General features: G+C 40.5%; 1 protein-coding gene across 4 annotated transcripts in view; it reads left to right on the top strand.

Moving 5' to 3' along the window:
* The first annotated feature begins 11,134 nt into the window (after nucleotides 1–11,134).
* Nucleotides 11,135–18,849, top strand: part of Dph6 (diphthamine biosynthesis 6) — an 84,057-nt gene continuing 76,342 nt past the window's right edge. For 3 of the 4 annotated variants that reach the window (XM_090318640.1, XM_090318643.1, XM_090318642.1), the window contains exons 1-3: nucleotides 11,135–11,217; nucleotides 14,170–14,264; nucleotides 17,962–18,155. In XM_090318640.1, the coding sequence (XP_090174766.1) occupies nucleotides 11,174–11,217; nucleotides 14,170–14,264; nucleotides 17,962–18,155 (333 nt within the window). In that variant the 5' untranslated portion in view covers nucleotides 11,135–11,173. Of the gene's footprint in view, nucleotides 11,218–12,000; nucleotides 12,078–14,169; nucleotides 14,265–17,961; nucleotides 18,156–18,849 lie in introns of those variants that run through there. The other variant, XM_090318641.1, reaches the window with a different exon arrangement.

Here is an 18,849-nt window from a genome sequence, read left to right on the forward strand (position 1 = left end):
AGAACATTTCATGGTCAGAAGCGAAGGAGAAAACTAAAAAAAAAAAAAAGCTTCTTTTGCTCATCTATCTCCATCCTAAATCTTAATGTAGCCCTTTCTCCAAAAAGTGTTCTTACCTTAGGAGAAGAAATGTCAATTCTAACTATGGACTCGAGCATAAATAAGGCTTTAGAAGTACTGCATTTCCTAAATGGGTGATCTAATCACTAAACCACATAGCCAGCCCTGATTTTTGTGGATTCTTTCTCAGATAGGGTCTTCCATCCTGCTTGAGTGCTATCCACTATTTTAAGAGGTCTTGACAGCTAAGATAACAGGAACATGCCACTGCATACAGCTTTTCATTGAGGAGTCTTCCAGGGATTTTGATTTTTGCTAAGGCTGGCCTTGAACTATGATCCCAACAATCTCAGCCTCACCAGTAGCTAGAATTATAGGAGCCAAGGCAGTAGCACCTGGCCCACCTTACAATCTCTGAATCATCTCTAATACTGTCCTAGCAATGATTTTACTGCCATAACTTTGTGCCAGGAATTAGAACTCATGATGCATCCTAATCTAATCAACAAATTGCCCAAATGAGCAATCTCAAGGCTTTTATTTTGTATACAAATATTCTCTGCCACCATTTCCCCAAAATTAATTTGCCTTTTAGTGTTATTCATAGGAATTCAAATGTAGTTTTTGAAGCATTTAATAGAAACACGTAGAAGGCTCTCAAAATGCTATTTAGTTTCTATTATTTCATCAATGACTCTTGCTGCCAAGGAATCACCCTTTAGAATTTAGTTGGTTGGAGTTTTTAATTCATTCAAATAATCAGAGGCAGGCATCTGACTACACAAGGCTATGCATAAGCTTTCACAAGATCCAGGAGACACTCTATAATTGACTGCAAGGTATATATGTTGTATGGTTTAAAAAGAGAGAGAAAGATATGACCAATGGGCATATTTTTAAAGCCTTACTTGGTCAGTTCAGATAGCTGATTTACAAATCTGAACTTTTTCATCTCAATAATATTTGAGGAACAAAAATGGGTGGAACATTAAGCCTTTAGTCATCATATTTTAAGCTCATTTTACAATGCAGTTTTGTTTAATGAAGACCAGTAGTTAGTTGTGTATTCTCTACATCTCTTGAAAAATGATCTTTTCTAGTGAGAATCTTGAGATTTATTTAAATCACAGCTCTAGAAATTGGGAATGCATTAGAAGACATCTCATTACTTTTTAAAAATTGAAGAGTAGACAGGTACATGATTCTGAGACTTATAAAGCTAGTCCAAGGAGTGTGAATGCTGCGTTCTAGTCCCAGTTCTGCCACTAACTGTAAAGCCAAGAAGTAATTACCTGATATTTCTCTGTATGTTTATTCTTTTATTTGTAAAAGAAAATACTTTTCATCACCCTATTTCAAAGGAATGTCATTTGAGTGTATAGCATTGGTATCTTGTCAAAAGAAAAATGATCCATAAATCCAGGCTATGTTATCCAACAATACAGATCTCATCTGATCTGAAACATCTTCCTAAATAAAAAAATGAATGTAATTATTAAGAAACAAATGTGAGAAATACTTTTGGAATAGGTAAGGTTCAAGTATCAATTTAGCATTTGAGAAAGCTTTGATGTTCTCTGATACAAATTTATAGAAAAAAAAAAACCTGATAGCATGGATTCTAATTGAAGCTAATTTCTCAATACACTGATTGGGTGACAAGAAAATTCAGTTCGTTTTCACCATCCATCTCCCAATTGTTGGCATACCTTGACAGAAGAAAATGTAAAGATTTGAGACAAAGGAAAGGAATGGGATGGATAACGGACAGAGGGAAGATAAAACAATATTTTACAGAGAGCAGACTGGAGTGGGGTGAAGCCTTTAAAAACTGTATCATTATTGAAAGTGTGAGCAAGGCTGACAGGTCAGGATCTGGCAGGCCAGTACATTCACATTAGCTTTACCATGCTGGAAATGCTGGTGTCCAGAACTGTGAAGCTAGCATATACAATCACGTGATCTAGAAACTGGAGACCTTCGATCTGTCATGAAGACCTTAAAACGTTCCTTTTTTTTTTTAACCACACAGTAGTTAAAAAGAATAAGATAAATCTATGTGGAGTGATACAGAATAATGTTTTAGATATATTTAGAAAAACAAAGTACAGAACAGTGAATATAGCATGCTCCCCTTGGTGAGAAATAAAAGTGATATATGCTTACATATTCATAAACTCATTCTGGAAAGATACAGAAAAAATGGGTAATACATTTCCTCACAGGAAAAGACCCGAGGGACTGGAGTTCTGAGGAAAGAAAAAGAATAATTTTATTCCTTGTTCTGAAATCTACATTGATATGTATTTAGTCAGTTTTGAGTTTGGGGAGGGTTGCATAGTATTTATGTTTTCCTTGCCACTTTGATTTAAATTTGTATTTCCATATTTAAAGGCTGTTTCTTATAGACAAGACACAATTGGGTTTTGCCTTCTTGTTAAGCTTCCATTCTCTACAATAGTCTTCCCTCTTGATATTTATTTTCTGTCATCCATTTGCCCTCTATCATTTTAGAGTGGGTATCTTACTATGATTTGATACGATATCCCTTTATCTCATTTTCGATTGTTAAGTGCAATTCATTGTACGGATTTGTTTTTCAGTATTTCCTTTAAGGTTTGCTGTAGATAAGCTTAGATTTGTAAATATATGGTTCTCACCACATTAGATGAGTATACAGATACTTACAGATAAAGGAAAGCATTTTGCTGAAATTACAAAAACATTAATTGCTCAGACTAGAATTCAAACATAGATTTGCCTGACATACTCTGTAGTGTTAGGAACATATTATAATTAACTCTCCACCTCTTACTGCACTTGCAGGATTCCTCTTTCTGTGTCTGGGGTCTCTTGATTAGCATAATGTCCTCTACATCTTTCCATTTTGTTGCAAATGACAAACCCTTATTGTCCTTCATGAACAAATGGTACATCGTGTTTACATACCTTATTATTATTTTTTTAATCTGTTCATTGACGGATTGTCAATTGTGCTCCAACAAATGCAGCATCCTCTCCTGTGTACTGACTTCATTTCCTTGGGATACATACCCAGGAGTGGTACAGCTGGACCATGAGGTAGTTCTATGTTGTTTTGTTGTGCTTTTTTTTTTAATTCTTTTGCCTTTGGTTTGTTCCTCAAATATGATCCTATGTTAGCTTTGCCTAGGCTAGCCTCCAACAAATCCTCTGGTTTTGGAATCCCATGTACCTCGGGTTTCAGGTGCTCATCACCTATGATCTTCTCAGTCCTTTCTTTTTTGATGTAGACAATGCTATAAAGTTCTTTCTTAGTGTGGCTTTTGAGCATCCTACAGGCTTTGGATGTGCTGTGCTTGTGTGTTTATTTGTTTCAAGATAATCTGCTTCTAACACATGCTTCAAGAGTCCTGTTCAGTCTTTGCACATTGGTATAATTTCTGAATTTCTCTTGCTGTTGTTCTACCTTAATTTCACTGTGACAAGAAAAGATGCATAACAAAACTGAAACCTTTTCATTTGTTATGGCTTGTTTTATGGCCTATTACAGGATTTATTTAACAGTGACATATTCTGATGAGAAACATGTGGATTCTACTGCTGTTACATAGGGCTAACCCTGATCTTACTTTCTTCAATTTGTTAGGATGATCTATCTGATGGTGGGGGATGGGGTTGGGAGGCAATGAAATGTTATTTTATTATAAACCTCTTTCTCCCTTTAGGTCTAATAGTATTTGTTTTAAAACTGGGTACTCCAACATTTGATGTATTCAGATTAATAACTTTTTTCTTCCAGATGAATCTATTCCATGATTATTATACTGTAATCTCTTACTGTTTTTGTCTGAAAGTCTGTTCTGTAAGAAATAAATACAGCTACTACCATTTGCTTTTGGACTGCCTTTACTTGCAATTATAATTTTTCAACCTTTCAGTTTTAATCTCTGTATCACTGTGTGGAGGTTAAGTTTTCATCCAATGTGCACCTTCTAACCAGAGAATTGAGGATATTTATATTCAATGTTTTATGAAAGATATGGACTTGTGCATCATTGTGCTGAATTTCTTCTATTTTAAGTATTTTTTTTTGCCAGTCCTGGGGCTTGAACTCAGGGCCTGGGCACTGTCCTTGGGCTTTCTCAAAGCCAGCACTCTACCACTTGGCCCACAGTGCCACTTTCAGCTTTTTTTCTGTGTATGTGGTGCTGAAGAATCGAACCCAGGACTTCATGCATGCTAGGTAAGTACTCTACCACTGGGTCATGCTCCCAGACCCATATTTTAAATATTCTTTACACATTCCTTCCCATACTTATCTTTGTGATTTCTTTGGTTCTTTTCTATTTATTCATGTCTCTAGTTCTAGTGGAATTTATGCTGTCTTCATTTCTGGATGCAAAACTCTTGTAAGCATTGTTTGAAAGTAAGCACTGTTCATGGTGAAGTCTCTTTATATATCGAGAGGTCTTTTTCGTTTTTAGTTCTTCCTTGCTGTGCATATCACTCTTGGCTTGCGGTTATTTTCTTTCAGAATTTGAGATATAGCACTCTATGCTCTCCTGGTCAGTAAGATTTCTGCTGAGAAATCGGGACTTGTCTGTGGACTGCCCTGACTGGGATTTGACACATTTTTGCTTCAGTATTTCTAAATTCTCTGTTGTTAGCTTAACCACAAAATGCTATGGTAAGGATGTATTTTGATCATGCCTATTAGCCTCTTTAGTACATGGGTGGTCCATTTTCTTCCTAAGGACACTGGCTGCTATTATTTCTATGATCTTTTCTTTTCCTCTGGTTATGCCAGTGAGGCAAGTTTTTAATCATTGAGGTGTCTCAAGTATTGTGCATACTGTCTTCATTCTTTTCCTTTTTCTTTATTTCTGCCTGACTTTGATCATTTGAAAGAACCTATCTTCAAGCTCTGATCTTTTTCCTATTTGATCTAGTATGTTCTTGAGGCTTTCAACTCCAAATTTAAGCTGATAAATCCTGCTCTTCAGTTCCAAGATTTCTGATCGGTTCTTTTCAAAACCTCTTTGATTTGTTAGCCTGTTTAGTCTTCCTAATCTTCTGAAATCTTAATAAGGCATTTCAGACACTCTGATACCTTTGGAATCAGTTAATAATGTGCTGTAGGAGGTTTATATTTTTCTATGTTTTTGTGTTCCTACGCTGAGGTTTGTGCAGCTGTTATAATTGATATTTTCGCCACTTTCATGAGGTGTTGTTTACTACTAGTAAGCAGCTTTTTTTCCCTGAAGATGTGTCCTGTGGTATGTGTTTAACTGCTTATTCCCAACTGTGTTCTGTAGTGGAATCACCTACTGTCGACGGTGACAGTGAGTTTGAGGCAGGATGGACTACACTGGCATCTAAGAGATCCACTGTCCCTGCAGGCTGCACCAGGGCAGGCACACTGCAACAGTTCAGGCAGGCATGGTGTAGACAGTGCACTAAGAATGGGCCACTGCATGGTTATTCTTAGAGTGGAAGAGGGGTCTTGATATAGGGTGATAGGGTTTCCTCAGGCATTACTGATTGGTTCTGTTTCTTGAGAGCATTTCCAGTATTGGCCATTAAAGTAGCAGTGAGAAGTCCAAAGTAGTCGTCATCTGATTAGAAACTGGTGTAAGGATAGGTGCTTCATGAGGTGAAGTAGAGAGGTAGAGGCAAGAATTACATGCACACAGTCTTATTAGAGGTACAGCCAACAAAGTATGGGGCAAACCATGCAAGGAAATGCATGTAAGGTGTACCAGGAAGAAAATATGTTATTCCACCGGGCTGCTGTGAGCATGCTCATTAGGGACAGGACCCCAGCATCCCATTTCCAACTATGCTTGTTTGGGGATAAAGTGATGTCCAGAGACGTTGCTCCCAAGTTGTCCATTTATCAATTTATATAGCAATTTGTGTCTGTCTTCATTTTGAAAGCAGATTCCAAAAAGAGATTTGAGTCAATGATAAAAATACTTTTGTAAGCCGGGTGCCAATGGCTCACGCCTGTATCCTAGCTACTCAGGAGGCTGAGATCTGAACATCATGATTCAAAGCCAGCCAGGCACTAAAGTCCATGAGACTCTTATCTCCAATTAATCACCCGAAAACAAGAAATGACATTGTGGCTCAGTGGTAACCTTGAGCTGAAGAGCTCAGGGACAACACCTAGGCCCAGAGTTCAAGCCCTACAATCAACCAAAAAAAAAAAATCTTTTTTAAAAATATATCTTGGAGTTTGAATATTTGACACACACACACGAAAAAGGAGTTCCTTTCTATGGCAGATTACAATACAGATGTAGTGGCTAAAGATTAGACTGCCTGGGTTTGAATTTTGGATTTGACACTTAGAAGGTCTAGAACTTTAGCAGGCTGAGCTGCTTCTTCACCTATGAACAGGTTAACAACAAATCCTATTTTCTAAGTTTTCCATGATATTTAAATGAGTGTCCCACCATAAGTTGTTACTATAAGATAGATGCATCATTCACATCTTGATATTTTTAAAACATACTCCAAGTATTTCCTTAGCTCATTTATCTTGCCTTACTTCTCACCAGGGATTCTTCTGATAGGTTCAGGGAAAATGCATTAAATATATGTAGCTACCTATAGCACTCAATTACTTTATTCTTTATCAATCAGTACGTCAGAAGGACGTATTGCCTTGGAAGCAGAATTCTGTGACAGCTTCCAAGTTTTTATTACCAGCAACAGTGTTTAGCAATGGGGTGGCTCCTTAAGTAAACTGGCAAAGGATATAGCTTTTTGATGCTGGTTTTCTGTTCACCTATTGTGTTGGCTCTATAAGCTAATCTACAGTCGTTTGTAACAGTTTGAGAATGTACATTGAATGTACATACATTTCAATGTATTGTGAAGAGAATTTCCTATGGCTCCATGATACAAAATCGTTTAACTGTTACATTTACTAGGCTGAAGTTAGTTCTACAATGGCCATGCAGAAAACTATGCATATAGGGGTCTTGCTATTTCAAGTGTTACTTGAATTTGTATAGGAAAATGGAATTACCAGTCACAAGTAAATTTTCCGTGCTATTTTATGAATCTTTAAAAAAGTACTTTGCTAAGATTCAGCACTATTTGTATGTTCACATAATCAAAATTAGTTTATTTGTTTGGAAGTAAAGACATTCTCTAAAAGTACTATTGTTTATACATTAGATTTTTACAAACTTAGGTTGGCTTTCCTTCAAATACTATTTTTAGTTGAAATAAACTTTTCATTCTGCTTCTTATTTCAGCAAGGCACAATATTAAACAGTGGTAGAGACATTCCTGCTCTACGTTATGTGATCGTAGAAGCCATTCTGTCTCTGTGTGGCAGCCATAGGGGGTGCTCACTCAGATTCCCTTTTACCTAAAGATGACTGACAGGCATTGCTGCCAAACCCTTGGATTCACTCTAGACTTCATGTCAGACATGCTCTCTGAGGTTACTCCCAGCAGTCTAGAACAAAGACCCTTCTGTCTTCATAGCTTCAAGTGACACCACTAGAAGAATGTCTCTATAAGCACTGTATGCCGCCTAGCCTTGCACGTGTAAGACAATCATTTCATGTCAAAAGGAATGGGCCATGTTCATGCATATAATTTCTATTTAGGTAAAATTAGCCTTACAGAAAATATGAAAGCCTATGTAGTCACAGCTGAAACAGAGACAATAATCTGCAAGATATAACAAAAGCACTAAACCAGAGACCCCTGGATGGCACTGTGAATCTAGAAGGAATAGACTTGAGGACTAAATGACACACACTTGTAATCCTAGCTACTCAGAAGGCTGAGATCTGAGGATCTCAGTTCAAACCCAGCCAGGGCACTAAAGACCATGAGACTCTTACCTACAATTAACCATTAGCAAACTGGAGGTGGTGCTGTGGCTTCAGGGGTAGGGTGGTAGCCTTGAGCTGAAGAGCTCAGGGACAGCGCCCAGGTCCAGAGTTCAAGCCCCACAACCGACCCAAAACAAAACAACAACAAAAGATAAAATCAGACACTGCTCTATTTGCCATCACTTCCAATGACTCACTGGGAACATTGGTGCTTTGCAAGCACAGCAAGTATGTGCTAAGGAGTTAGATCCTAGTCTTCAAAACTTCCCTCTCCTTTCAGGGAGCAGAGTGAGAATTGACTGAATGACAAGATTTACATAGTCGCAGGACACTGTTGGCACTTTGCACTCAGGGGCAGCAAGCAGGGATAATTGGGTATTAGGCTGGTATGTTTTTGCTTTTATACACTGGGGACAAAGTGATTCAGACACTGAGCCCAGATGATCCACTAGGATGCCCTTAGAATGTCCTTGACCAATTGTATAGAATCATGAAGCAGGCTTGGACTAAAATGAGTATGTTGCACAGCTAAGGACCCTTAAGAATAAATGTTTAGGTCAGACCATTAAGTATACCAATAAAATACATCTGAAGTGGTAGCTGAGAGTGAGAATATGGAGTAGATGGTAGAGAACAGAACATATACCGGTGTGGCCCAAGACTAACAGCAATGTCAAGGATTACAGCTTATTCAGTTGGCCTCCATTCTCTATACTCGTGCTTACCATGAGAGGTTTCTCACAGGAACACTGTGATTAACTGACTTGTGGACTACAGTATACAGGAGTGCACTCTGAGGGGCACTACTGAGTTTATATCAGATCAAGCTTTTCCTGCATGGCTGTCAGACAATCACTGAGCACAACAGAGATACTAGAACTGAGCTGACGCTACCCAACATGGAATTTCTACAATAGACAACATTGACTCAGAGATATCTACGGACAAACTGGGTCTCTTTCCACTCTTCCCTTTCTGTGTGCACTCTTCCATCTGCATTACAATCTGAGTCTCCCTGACTTTTTTTGCTCCTTCCTTTTCATCCATCAGGCATCTTCTCAACTCTCTCTCCTATACACCTAACAGTGGTTGATATTTGCTTTTTAGAAGTTTTTAACTGCAACATTAACTGTTGTTTTGAATTTCATGGCATCACCTTGAGTTCTTCTCTCCTTTTCTCTTTTCTTTCTCTTTTCCAGTGGTAGGGATCACTCTGGGACCTTGCATATTCTAGGTAAATATTCCATCATGAAACTATATAACCCAAGCTACTAAATTTTTGTTTCTAGTAGAACCTTTGGAGGGAGAGGGGATGTTCAGAACTACTTTGGTTTTATATATTTGAAGAACTCAAAAAAAAAATCAATAAACCTAAACACAACTGATGGTTTAAGACCATTCTGAATATATGTTAATCTCTCAGAGACGCAAATATAATTCTTGAACTATAATGAATTTAACCTACCATTTGTATGGTGGCCTTGGTGGGACATTCAATCACAGAAAGTTGTATGGTGATTCTGAGAAGGCATTAAGAGGAAGACCAAGAGTATCTAAGAATAAACACATATGCTAGGTGAGACTGCCAGAAAAAAAATTCACTAGTTGACAGAATTCAGTTTTTAAAAGTTTTAAAGGAAGACACTTTCCAAGGAGGAACAAGGATCTGAAGGATATAAAGATGTTCCAGGAGAGTGCGGCAGGACACGATCAAGCTAAAAATTACTGTTCCTCCACAAAGGCCTCAGTATCTTTTCTAATCCACAGTTCAACACTTTAAAAAAATACAATGTCTTGTGAATAGTTTATGGTATATTTAGCTTTCCAAATTAGTTAAAACTCCAAACACTTAACTCATTTTAGTAAATATTTATTGTTACAGGGTTTGGGGCAGGATGTTTGATTTAGGGACAGGGTCTCAGTGGCCTGTTTGACTTTACGTGTATTACCTCTGCCCCAACCCTCCCTCCCCACTTCAGGGAAATGAACCCATCACCTTGTTCATGCTAAGTAAGCATACTGCCAATGGCGTCACATTCCCCAAGCTTAAAAAAAAAAAATTAGGTACTGAAACTGATGTGCAGAAAACCACTAGTCTAGCCACTTACACCATCTCTTAGGAGATGACATCGTCATGCTACAATAAAGCGTGTGCCCTGCCTCTAACATATATTGCTATACAAAGTCCTTAGCCCATTGTTCTGCTGACCTCGTTCTTTTCTTCGCGCTACTATTCCACGCGCAATCCACTAAATTTTACTGGCTCTCTGACACAGAGCCAGGGTCCTCACTACTCATCACCGGTCTCCCGGGTCCCCCGGCTCCCGATCGGGCCCTCACGCTCTCCCCGCTGCACTGTGCGCTCTGGGTTAAGGTCACGCCGTGTTCTGCAGCCCGCGCGGCTCCACGTTCGCTGTTCGCTTCCTCCCCCCGTGTGTCTCGGGCCGGGAGCCCGGCTCCGTCAGCCCGGCCGCCCCTCCGCGGCCCAGCCCGCCTCTCACGCGCCCCTCCTCACGTTCTAACACACTGGCTCGGGTTCCGCTGCCCGGGTCTCGTCTGCGACCTCGGCTGCCCTGCCGACCTTCAGCCCGGCCCCACCGCACCGGGCGAGGGCCTCAAATGGACACTCTGTTCTGTTCTGGTTTGGATTGGTTTGGTGGGGGGAGCGGGGTTTCCTTCCGCCCAGCACCTGCTCGCAGGCTGTGAGCGCTCGGGGGCTCTCCGGCCTCGGAGCGGGACGGCCGGCCGGGCTCCCCGCGCTCGGCGCCCTGGGCCCGGCCCGAGGGACGAGCCGCGTGACGGGGCGGCAGCGTGCAGGGCCCCTCCCGGGGCGGTGAGGGCGGCCACCGCGCCGCCCCCCACACGCAGCCGCGAGGGAACCGCACCCCGCGCCGCCCAGCCCGGCCCGCGCCGCCCAGCCCGGCCCGCGCCGCCCAGCCCGGCCCGCGCCGCCCAGCCCGGCCCGCGCCGCCCAGCCCGGCCCGCGCATGCGCGCTGCGCCGCCCGCGGGGCCTCGACTGGACGGCGGCGCCCTCGCAGAGGTGTGTCCAGCACACGCCTGATTTTTCTTAGAGTATTTTTATTTTGTAGTCAAGGTGCCCTCGCCAGAATGACAGGAGCCGCAGTACTGTCTCGAGGGTGCTCGGATGGGTGGAGGAGGGCAGGCGAGTGGGCAGCGGCGTTGGCCAGCGGACAGGCGGCGGCGCGGACACCCGAGCGAGGCCCCATGGACGTCACGCGAGCGACGCGCCGACCGCCAGTTCCCGCCGCGCATGCGCCCTGTGCCCCCAACCATGAGGGTCGCGGCCCTGATCAGGTAACGTGCCGCCAGGCCGCCTCACTGGTCTACCCCCCATCCCCGGGCCCCGGTCGTCGCCACCGGGTGGAAAGATGGGAGCGTCCGTGCCTGGAGCCTCAGGCCGGCCTGGCTTCTCAGGGACCTCCGAGAGAGGAGCCGGGCGGGCCGGGTCGCAGCCTGGCCGCCCCCGGTGGGCCCGGCCTCGGGCGTCGGGCCTCGCCCGGGTCCCCGCGGAGTCCCGGGGCCGGGGGCTGGGAGCCGCGCGGCTCCCGGGGCTCCGCGCCCTGCCCCGGCCGGCCCTCCTTCCCCCGGGCCGGCTGTCCCGCGAGCCGGGCGCGGGGACGGGAGACGCCCTGGGTCTCCCCGCGCTTCCCTCCGGGCACCGGCGCACAGGGCCGGGCAGTCTGGTGTCCGCCCCCCCCCCCCCCCCGTATTTGGTTTGCTACATCCGTCCACCTTGCCTGGCACGCTCAGTGTGGAGCGATCTCCTCGCAGTAACGCATTTAGTTGTCCAGCCCGTCCAGGCCGGTTACACTGATTCACACTCAACACGGACAAACCAGAGGAACGCAGTTCTGTTACCTTGGGAGTCGAGCCTCCTGCTTCCATCCCGCGTCCGACCTGGATCAGAATCGTGTCTGAGATAGATGGCAACGACATTGCACATTTTAAACCTTTACAGAGCAACACTTAATTGATCATATTGACCAGTAAAGTTTCCTTGATAAAAGACAGCTTTTCCTTTGTGGCTGGACTCCTCTCAGGTATTCGTACTTTCCCGCCCGTCTTAGAAGACTGGGCTACCATAGGACAACAGCCAGCGCAATTCAATAAATTCCCTCCGTGAAGGGCATGTGGTTTTCATCTGTTGTAGATAGGTAAGACCTGTAACCCAGTCAAGAAGTTACTCAACACATTCGTTTTATCAAAAATCTAGCAAAGTAATTCAAACCAACTGAAGACAAACACAGGACGGAAGGAAAGAAGATCGGCATAGTTCATTGCATTCTTCAGGGAGAAGCTGTATTACTATTAAAATGAAAAAAAGCAATGTTGGGAAATGGTTAAGCTTTAAGGAGCTATATAGATGTCAGGGGATTAGTAATACCCAGGTGATGTATAGTAATGAACACATGTATGCCCGTATATCACGCTATTATGTAATTATTTCCCATAAAATAGGCATTTAAACAACACAGTATTTATCACTCACGTGTCTTTATGTGTGTATTTACACAAGAGGCAGACATACAGAGAGTGACAAATGAGGTGTGTTTTAGAAAATAAATGAAACGTGTCTTCAGAGCATAAAACTTTTCCTAATACATGAGTTATTAACTTTATTGTATTATGACACCTGGTACTTTTTTTTTAACTGAAGCATGTAAACCCAAGCACATTGAATAACGTAGTTTATATCTCAGAATTTGGAATTAAAATTACTGTCTATACTTTCCCACCTAACATGTATTGTCATGTCTGGTATCTATGGGAGATTGGTTCTAGGACAGCCATGGATCCTCAGGTCTGCAAATCCCAAGTGCTTCATGTAAAATGGATGCAGTCCAAGTACACCCTCCTGTACACCAATCATTTCTGGATTCTTTATAATACCTGACACAATGTAAATGCTATAGAAATGCGGTTATGTGTCATTGTTTAGTGAATAATACCACAACACAAAGCAGAGCACTGGGACCCATACCTGTGGCTGGTGTTAAGAGTTCCTCAGACTGCAAGGTCAGGTGGATCAGGTTTGAGGTAGCCCCAGGCAGGAAATTAGGCTGACACCCTCCCTCCCCCACTTTCAACAAGCAGACTGGGAAGTCTGTAGGCAGGAGGATTGTGATCTGAGGCTACCTTGGGGCAAAAACTGCAAGACATCGTCATCAACCTAAAGTGAAAACTAGTCTTGGCCAAAGTGGTGGAGTGCTTGCTTGGGAAAGAGTCTTGTGGTCGGTTAGATTCTATCCCTCCCTTCCCCCCCCCCCTTTTTTTTGTTGTTTTTTACTTGCAGTTGGCTGAACTCATCTGTCAGCTACTCAGTGTGGTTCTAAAGGAGAGTGATGTGTTCAGCATTTGGCAAGGTTGTTGGCCCTGGAAATCCTTTGTTCTTAGAGTATTCAGTTAACATTTTGTTGGACACTACTATTATAGAGAACTCAAATTGGGAGATGCTATTGTGAAACAAGTATAGGCCTATTTTAAAATAAATTGTAAGGCTAAATGCTGACTATGAATGCATATCGTGATAGTAGACTGTACCCTGTTATTTTGGGGACACTGAGCAGTATATTCACTGGAGGAAGCTGTGAGAAATCTGCCTAGTGGGATATCAATCTGAAGAGTGAGCATGTGCTATACACACCCTGTGCCTGTCATCCTTTCCTTCCCATTGGGACCTTCCAAAATCAGGGTTGCATATCCCATGATATGCTAATGTTTAACTTAATTGGCATAATTTCTCATTTGGATTTTCATCCCTACAGCTTCAACTTAAATATGTCATGAAGCTGGAAATCAACCTTTTAATTTGATTTGTGATGGTAATCAGTAGTTGGATGTCTCACAGTGGCACAACAATGTTATTGTTGTTATTTAGGGTACTTCATTAATGACTATGTATATAGCTTGGATGTGAATTTGGAATTTTTTTTCATTTGTAGAGCACTTCATTAAAGCCACTATTACAAATATTGTACTTGGTTTAGAATTTTGTTGTAATGGCATGTAATTTCATAAGCTCTTATAAGGACATTGAGATTAATTTGCTTGTTTTAAAATTTAGAAATTATTGTATATGTTATTACATCTAATTGTGAGACAGTTCCTTTTATGCAGAATAAGAGGAAATGTATTGTTCTGATATCTAGTGATTCTACGTTGCATTTTGGTTGGTAATGTGATAATCATCTGCACATTCTCTCTCTCTCTCTCTCTCTCTCTCTCTCTCTCTCTCTCATTTTTCAGTGGTGGGAAGGACAGCTGTTATAATATGATGCAGTGTATTTCTGCTGGGCATCAGATTGTTGCATTAGCAAACTTAAGACCAGATGAAAGCCAAGGTATGTGTATACTTTTATTGGGAAGTTACCTAGAAATCTGAAACTCAGCTTTGTAATTACATCTTGCTGTATGCAGTAGGCAAAAAGAATAAAGACTAGCTTGTACTTAGCCATTATTAGAAGTGAGATTCTAAATAGAACTTGGCATTTTCCCCACTTGTATGAAATCTAATTCTGTTATCAGCTCTTAGAAGCATTATTAATCCTACCTTTGATAGGCAGGGATACTGAAGGTTAGAGATTTGTAAATTATCCAGATAGGCAGTGCAAACTTTCAGAGATGAGATTGGAACTCTCTTCCTTCAGTGTACAGTAATGTTCTACTGTACCACACGTGCAAGTATTGTAGGCAGTGTCCCAGTAATACAGGCTTATGCAAACAGACATTGTATAATATGTGAATTTTACTAGTAAAAAGATATAGCTTAGTTATTTTACATGCAGGTCAAACATGTGAGACTTGAAAGCACCATAAAGCATAAAGCAATTCATTTCCACTTTTTTTTTTGACAGTCCTGGATCTTGTACTAGAGCCTGAGCACTTTTCACAGGCTTTCTCTACCACTTGAGCCATAGCACTACTTGCGGCTTTTTCTGTATATGTGAACCCAGCTCTTTGTGCATGCCAGGCAAGCGCTCTATTACTAGGCGGAACTCTTGGCCCTATTTCCACTTTTTAATTGCAGTCTAAAAGTCTCATTTTGGCTACTTTTCTCAGTTTTTTTTCAATGGAATTTTTTAATTCAAACATTTTATTTTTTTTATTATTTTTTATTTTTATTTTTTGCCAGTCCTGGGCATGAGCTCAGGGCCTGAACACTATCCCTGGATTTTCTCAAGGGTAGGGCTCTATCACTTGAGCCACAGCACCACTTCTGGCTTTTTGCTATATATGTGGTACCCGGGTATTCGTGCATGCTAGGCAAGCACTCTACCACTAGGCCAAACTCCCGGCCTAATTCAAACATTTTAAAGAATGAATAAACTTACTCGTTTACTTTTTGTACTTTTGTTATGCTTCTATAACTACAGATACTGCTTACAAAACAAAAAAGCACTGACCTAACGTTATAGATTGCCCTTTCCCATGTGGCTCTTTTAGTAAGATCTTTTTTCTTGAACTTTTCCCAACCTATGTTTTTGCTGTATTGTTATTTTCAAATGAATTAGGGAGTAGTCTATGGGAAGACATCAATCACAGTTCATGTGATTAAGATAGTCTATGGTAAATTTCATTGAATCATAGTAGCTAAAGGTCTTCCTTTCCCGGGAACCACCTCTACTCTGGTTTTGTTTCTATATCCTTTCACAATTGCTTATTTTTATTTTAAGTACTCAGATTGATGACGAGCTTCTTGAAAGCAGACATAGTATCTTGTATCTTTCATTTAGTGCTCCCAAGCACTTACCACAGTGCTTCGTGTTGAGTGGGAATTCACTCTGAGCTTATTCATGGAATCACTGAATAATGAACTCATTTGAACACTTCTGGAACACTGAGAAGTTGTTAGTTACTTGAATTTCCTTTCCTGTTGTGATCAAAACCCAAGTAACTGACTCCACCAATGATGTGGAAAAGAGAGCATAAAAATGTTTTATAAATAGCACACATTCTGTACAGTCATGGTAAATGTCTAATATTTAATGTTAGTGATGAGTAATTATCATTTTTTCAGGAGTGGGAGATTTTTTAAAAATGGAAATGACAGTCTAGTTCTAGACTTTAAATAAGAAAAGCTCTGAAGATGAGTGAGAACTATTATGTAACTTTCATATTATAAAAGGAAAAGTATTTTTAAAAAATGAAAGGAGAAGTAAACTCTCAAGATTACAATATTACCAAAGGAAATATTCCTTTATCAAGGAATGTTTATCAAGTTAAGCCAGGTAGATCTTTTAATCTGTCTTGATAGGTCTTAGTATTTGTAGTAGATGTTTATATTACTCATACTATATGTATGATAACATTTCTCTCCCTCAAGTTTCTATCTTGTTTGCATTATTCTACATCACTGATGGTATTTATGTCATTAACGTTTAATCTTTTGTGCATGCATAGTTTACTGGCACAACAGTGTAATGACAAGTATATCTTTAAATCATACCTGTTAGTGGAATGCAAACATTTATTTAAAGTGTTTTTAATGATTAAAAATTCAAGAGTAAATGGAATTAGAATATTATTAAGTAAAAAGATTTGCCAGGCGGAGGCTCGCTCCTGTAATCCTAGCTACTCAGGAGACTGAGATCTGAGGATCTGGTTTAAAGCCAAAGCCAGCCCTGCACAACAAAAGACCTTGAGACTCTTATCTCCAATTAATCACTAGAAAATGGGAAGTGTAGCTGTGGCTCCAGGGGTAGGGTGGTAGCCTTGAGCTGAAGAGCTCAGGGACCACCCCCAGACCCAGAGTTCAAGCCCCATGACCCACAAAGAAAAAAAAAAAGGAAGAAAGAAATGTAGTGAGGCAGAATGAGATGCCCTATTATGTGGAGAACTTCCATTTTTGTCTTTGATTGACTAGTTAACATTTGAATCAACGTTCTGGAACTGTTTGACATATATAAATGTATACACACATATGTAGGTGTCAAAACATACATATGCATCTGACAATTTATTTTATAGTGTATTCATTTTCTTAACATTTTGTGAACATTTTCTATGACATTAAATATTACTCCACATTAGTATTTCTAATGTCCTCTTTGGCACACAAATGCCTCCATGAATATTAGAAATTCTGTAGATAAAGATATAAAAGATATAAAAGTCCTAGGAAAACCTGCAACTAAGGCATCTATTTAGCATTATTTACCTGTGCATTCTCTAAATTTATTGGCATGCAGTTCTTTTAACAATATTTTTACACTTAGAAAAATATTCATTAAAACAATTTAGGTACACACACATACACATTTGCCAGCCCTGGGGCTTGAACTCAGGGCCTGGGCTTGAGCTTTGTTGCACTCAAGGATAGCACTCTACCACTAGAGCCACAGTACTACTTCCAGCATTTTCTGAGTAAGTAGTACCAAGGAATCAAACCTAAGGATTTGCATATACTAGGCAAGCACTCTACCACTAGGCCAAACTCCTGGCCCCCTAAAAATTATATTAATGCATACAAGTGAACCTTTAAAAAATAATCATTGCATATTCATGACTCTTTTTCCTAAAAGAATAGTTGAGATTAAAAATATATTCTTGTATATTTCTAAGTTCATTCATATCATCTAATGTGGTCATATCTTGTCTGTTTTGGATATTTTACCCATATTGAAAATATACCAAGAATATCTAATTATTTTCCCCAAATACTGTTACTTATCACTAAGTAGTTATAAAATTAAATACAGATTTTACAATATGGTTTTGTGAGCAACCTTGAATGTTTGAAAAATATTTATGTAATAAATTTTTAATTGAACAAACCAATCAAAATTTATTGTAGACATTTTTCTTCCCTTTCAACATTGTTACATGTAGTTTTAATAATTTATATATAATTTTATTGGTATTTAGTCGTAGAGATTACAGCTGCTATGATCCAAATGAGACTATAGACAAATACACAGTGTTTACGTATTATTCCATTATTCTAACGTAGCGATCTTATAGGAAACATTTGAATTCTGTGATGACTGCCCTTCAAATCCTTTCCATCTCCCTCTGTTTTATTATCATGTCTACTTGCAGTGGGGACTGATGAACTGGATAGCTACATGTACCAGACAGTGGGTCACCACACCATTGACTTGTATGCAGAAGCCATGGACCTTCCCCTCTACCGCAGGACCATCAGAGGAAAGAGCTTGGCTACAGCCCAGGTGTATTCTAAATGTGAAGGTGATGAGGTTGAAGACCTCTATGAGCTTCTGAAACTTGTCAAGGTATGTAGAATGATAGGTTCCTTTTTTTTTTTTTTTTTTTGTCGGTCGTGGGGCTTGAACTCTGGGCCTGGGCATTGTCCCTGAGCTCTTCAGTAAAAAGCTATACCGCCCTACCCCTGGAGCCACAGCACCACTTCCAGGTTTTCTAGTGGTTACTTGGATTTTCTAGTGGTTACTTGAAAATAAGAGTCTCATGGACTTTAGTGCCCAGGCTGGCTTTGAACCGGGATTCTCAGATCTTAGCCTCCTGAGTAGCTAGGTTTATAGGCCTGAGCTACTGCGCCCAGCCTCGGTTATATTTTTCGAACTTAGCGAATTTCCCTTACTGAATTATTTATAATAAATAATTTATAAATGGTAATAGCACAAGTGTTCCTTGAAAGGATATTTTATTTCTTTTTGTATAGGAAAAAGGAAAAAATCATTAATATGTCTTTATGTTAAGGAGCATTTGCTAGTAAGATCTTCAGTATAGTTTGACATCTAGCCTATAAAATTTTCCTTGAGATATTGGAATCAATGGCCATTTGATCCTTTTTTTCTTTGTTTTTTTAACAATTCTTACTATGTGTTTGGCACCTAGTACTCAACCCTTAGGGTAGGGAAATGAGGCAGTCTGACAAAGGTCTAGGCTAGTGGGCTACATTTTCTAATGGAAGAGGACAGGTAGAACACAAACAACATAGTTAACGTT

This window comes from Megascapheus bottae, chromosome 25, assembly GCF_031878675.1.
Source record: "Megascapheus bottae isolate mThoBot1 chromosome 25, mThoBot2.hap1, whole genome shotgun sequence".
Taxonomy (NCBI): domain Eukaryota; kingdom Metazoa; phylum Chordata; class Mammalia; order Rodentia; family Geomyidae; genus Megascapheus; species Megascapheus bottae.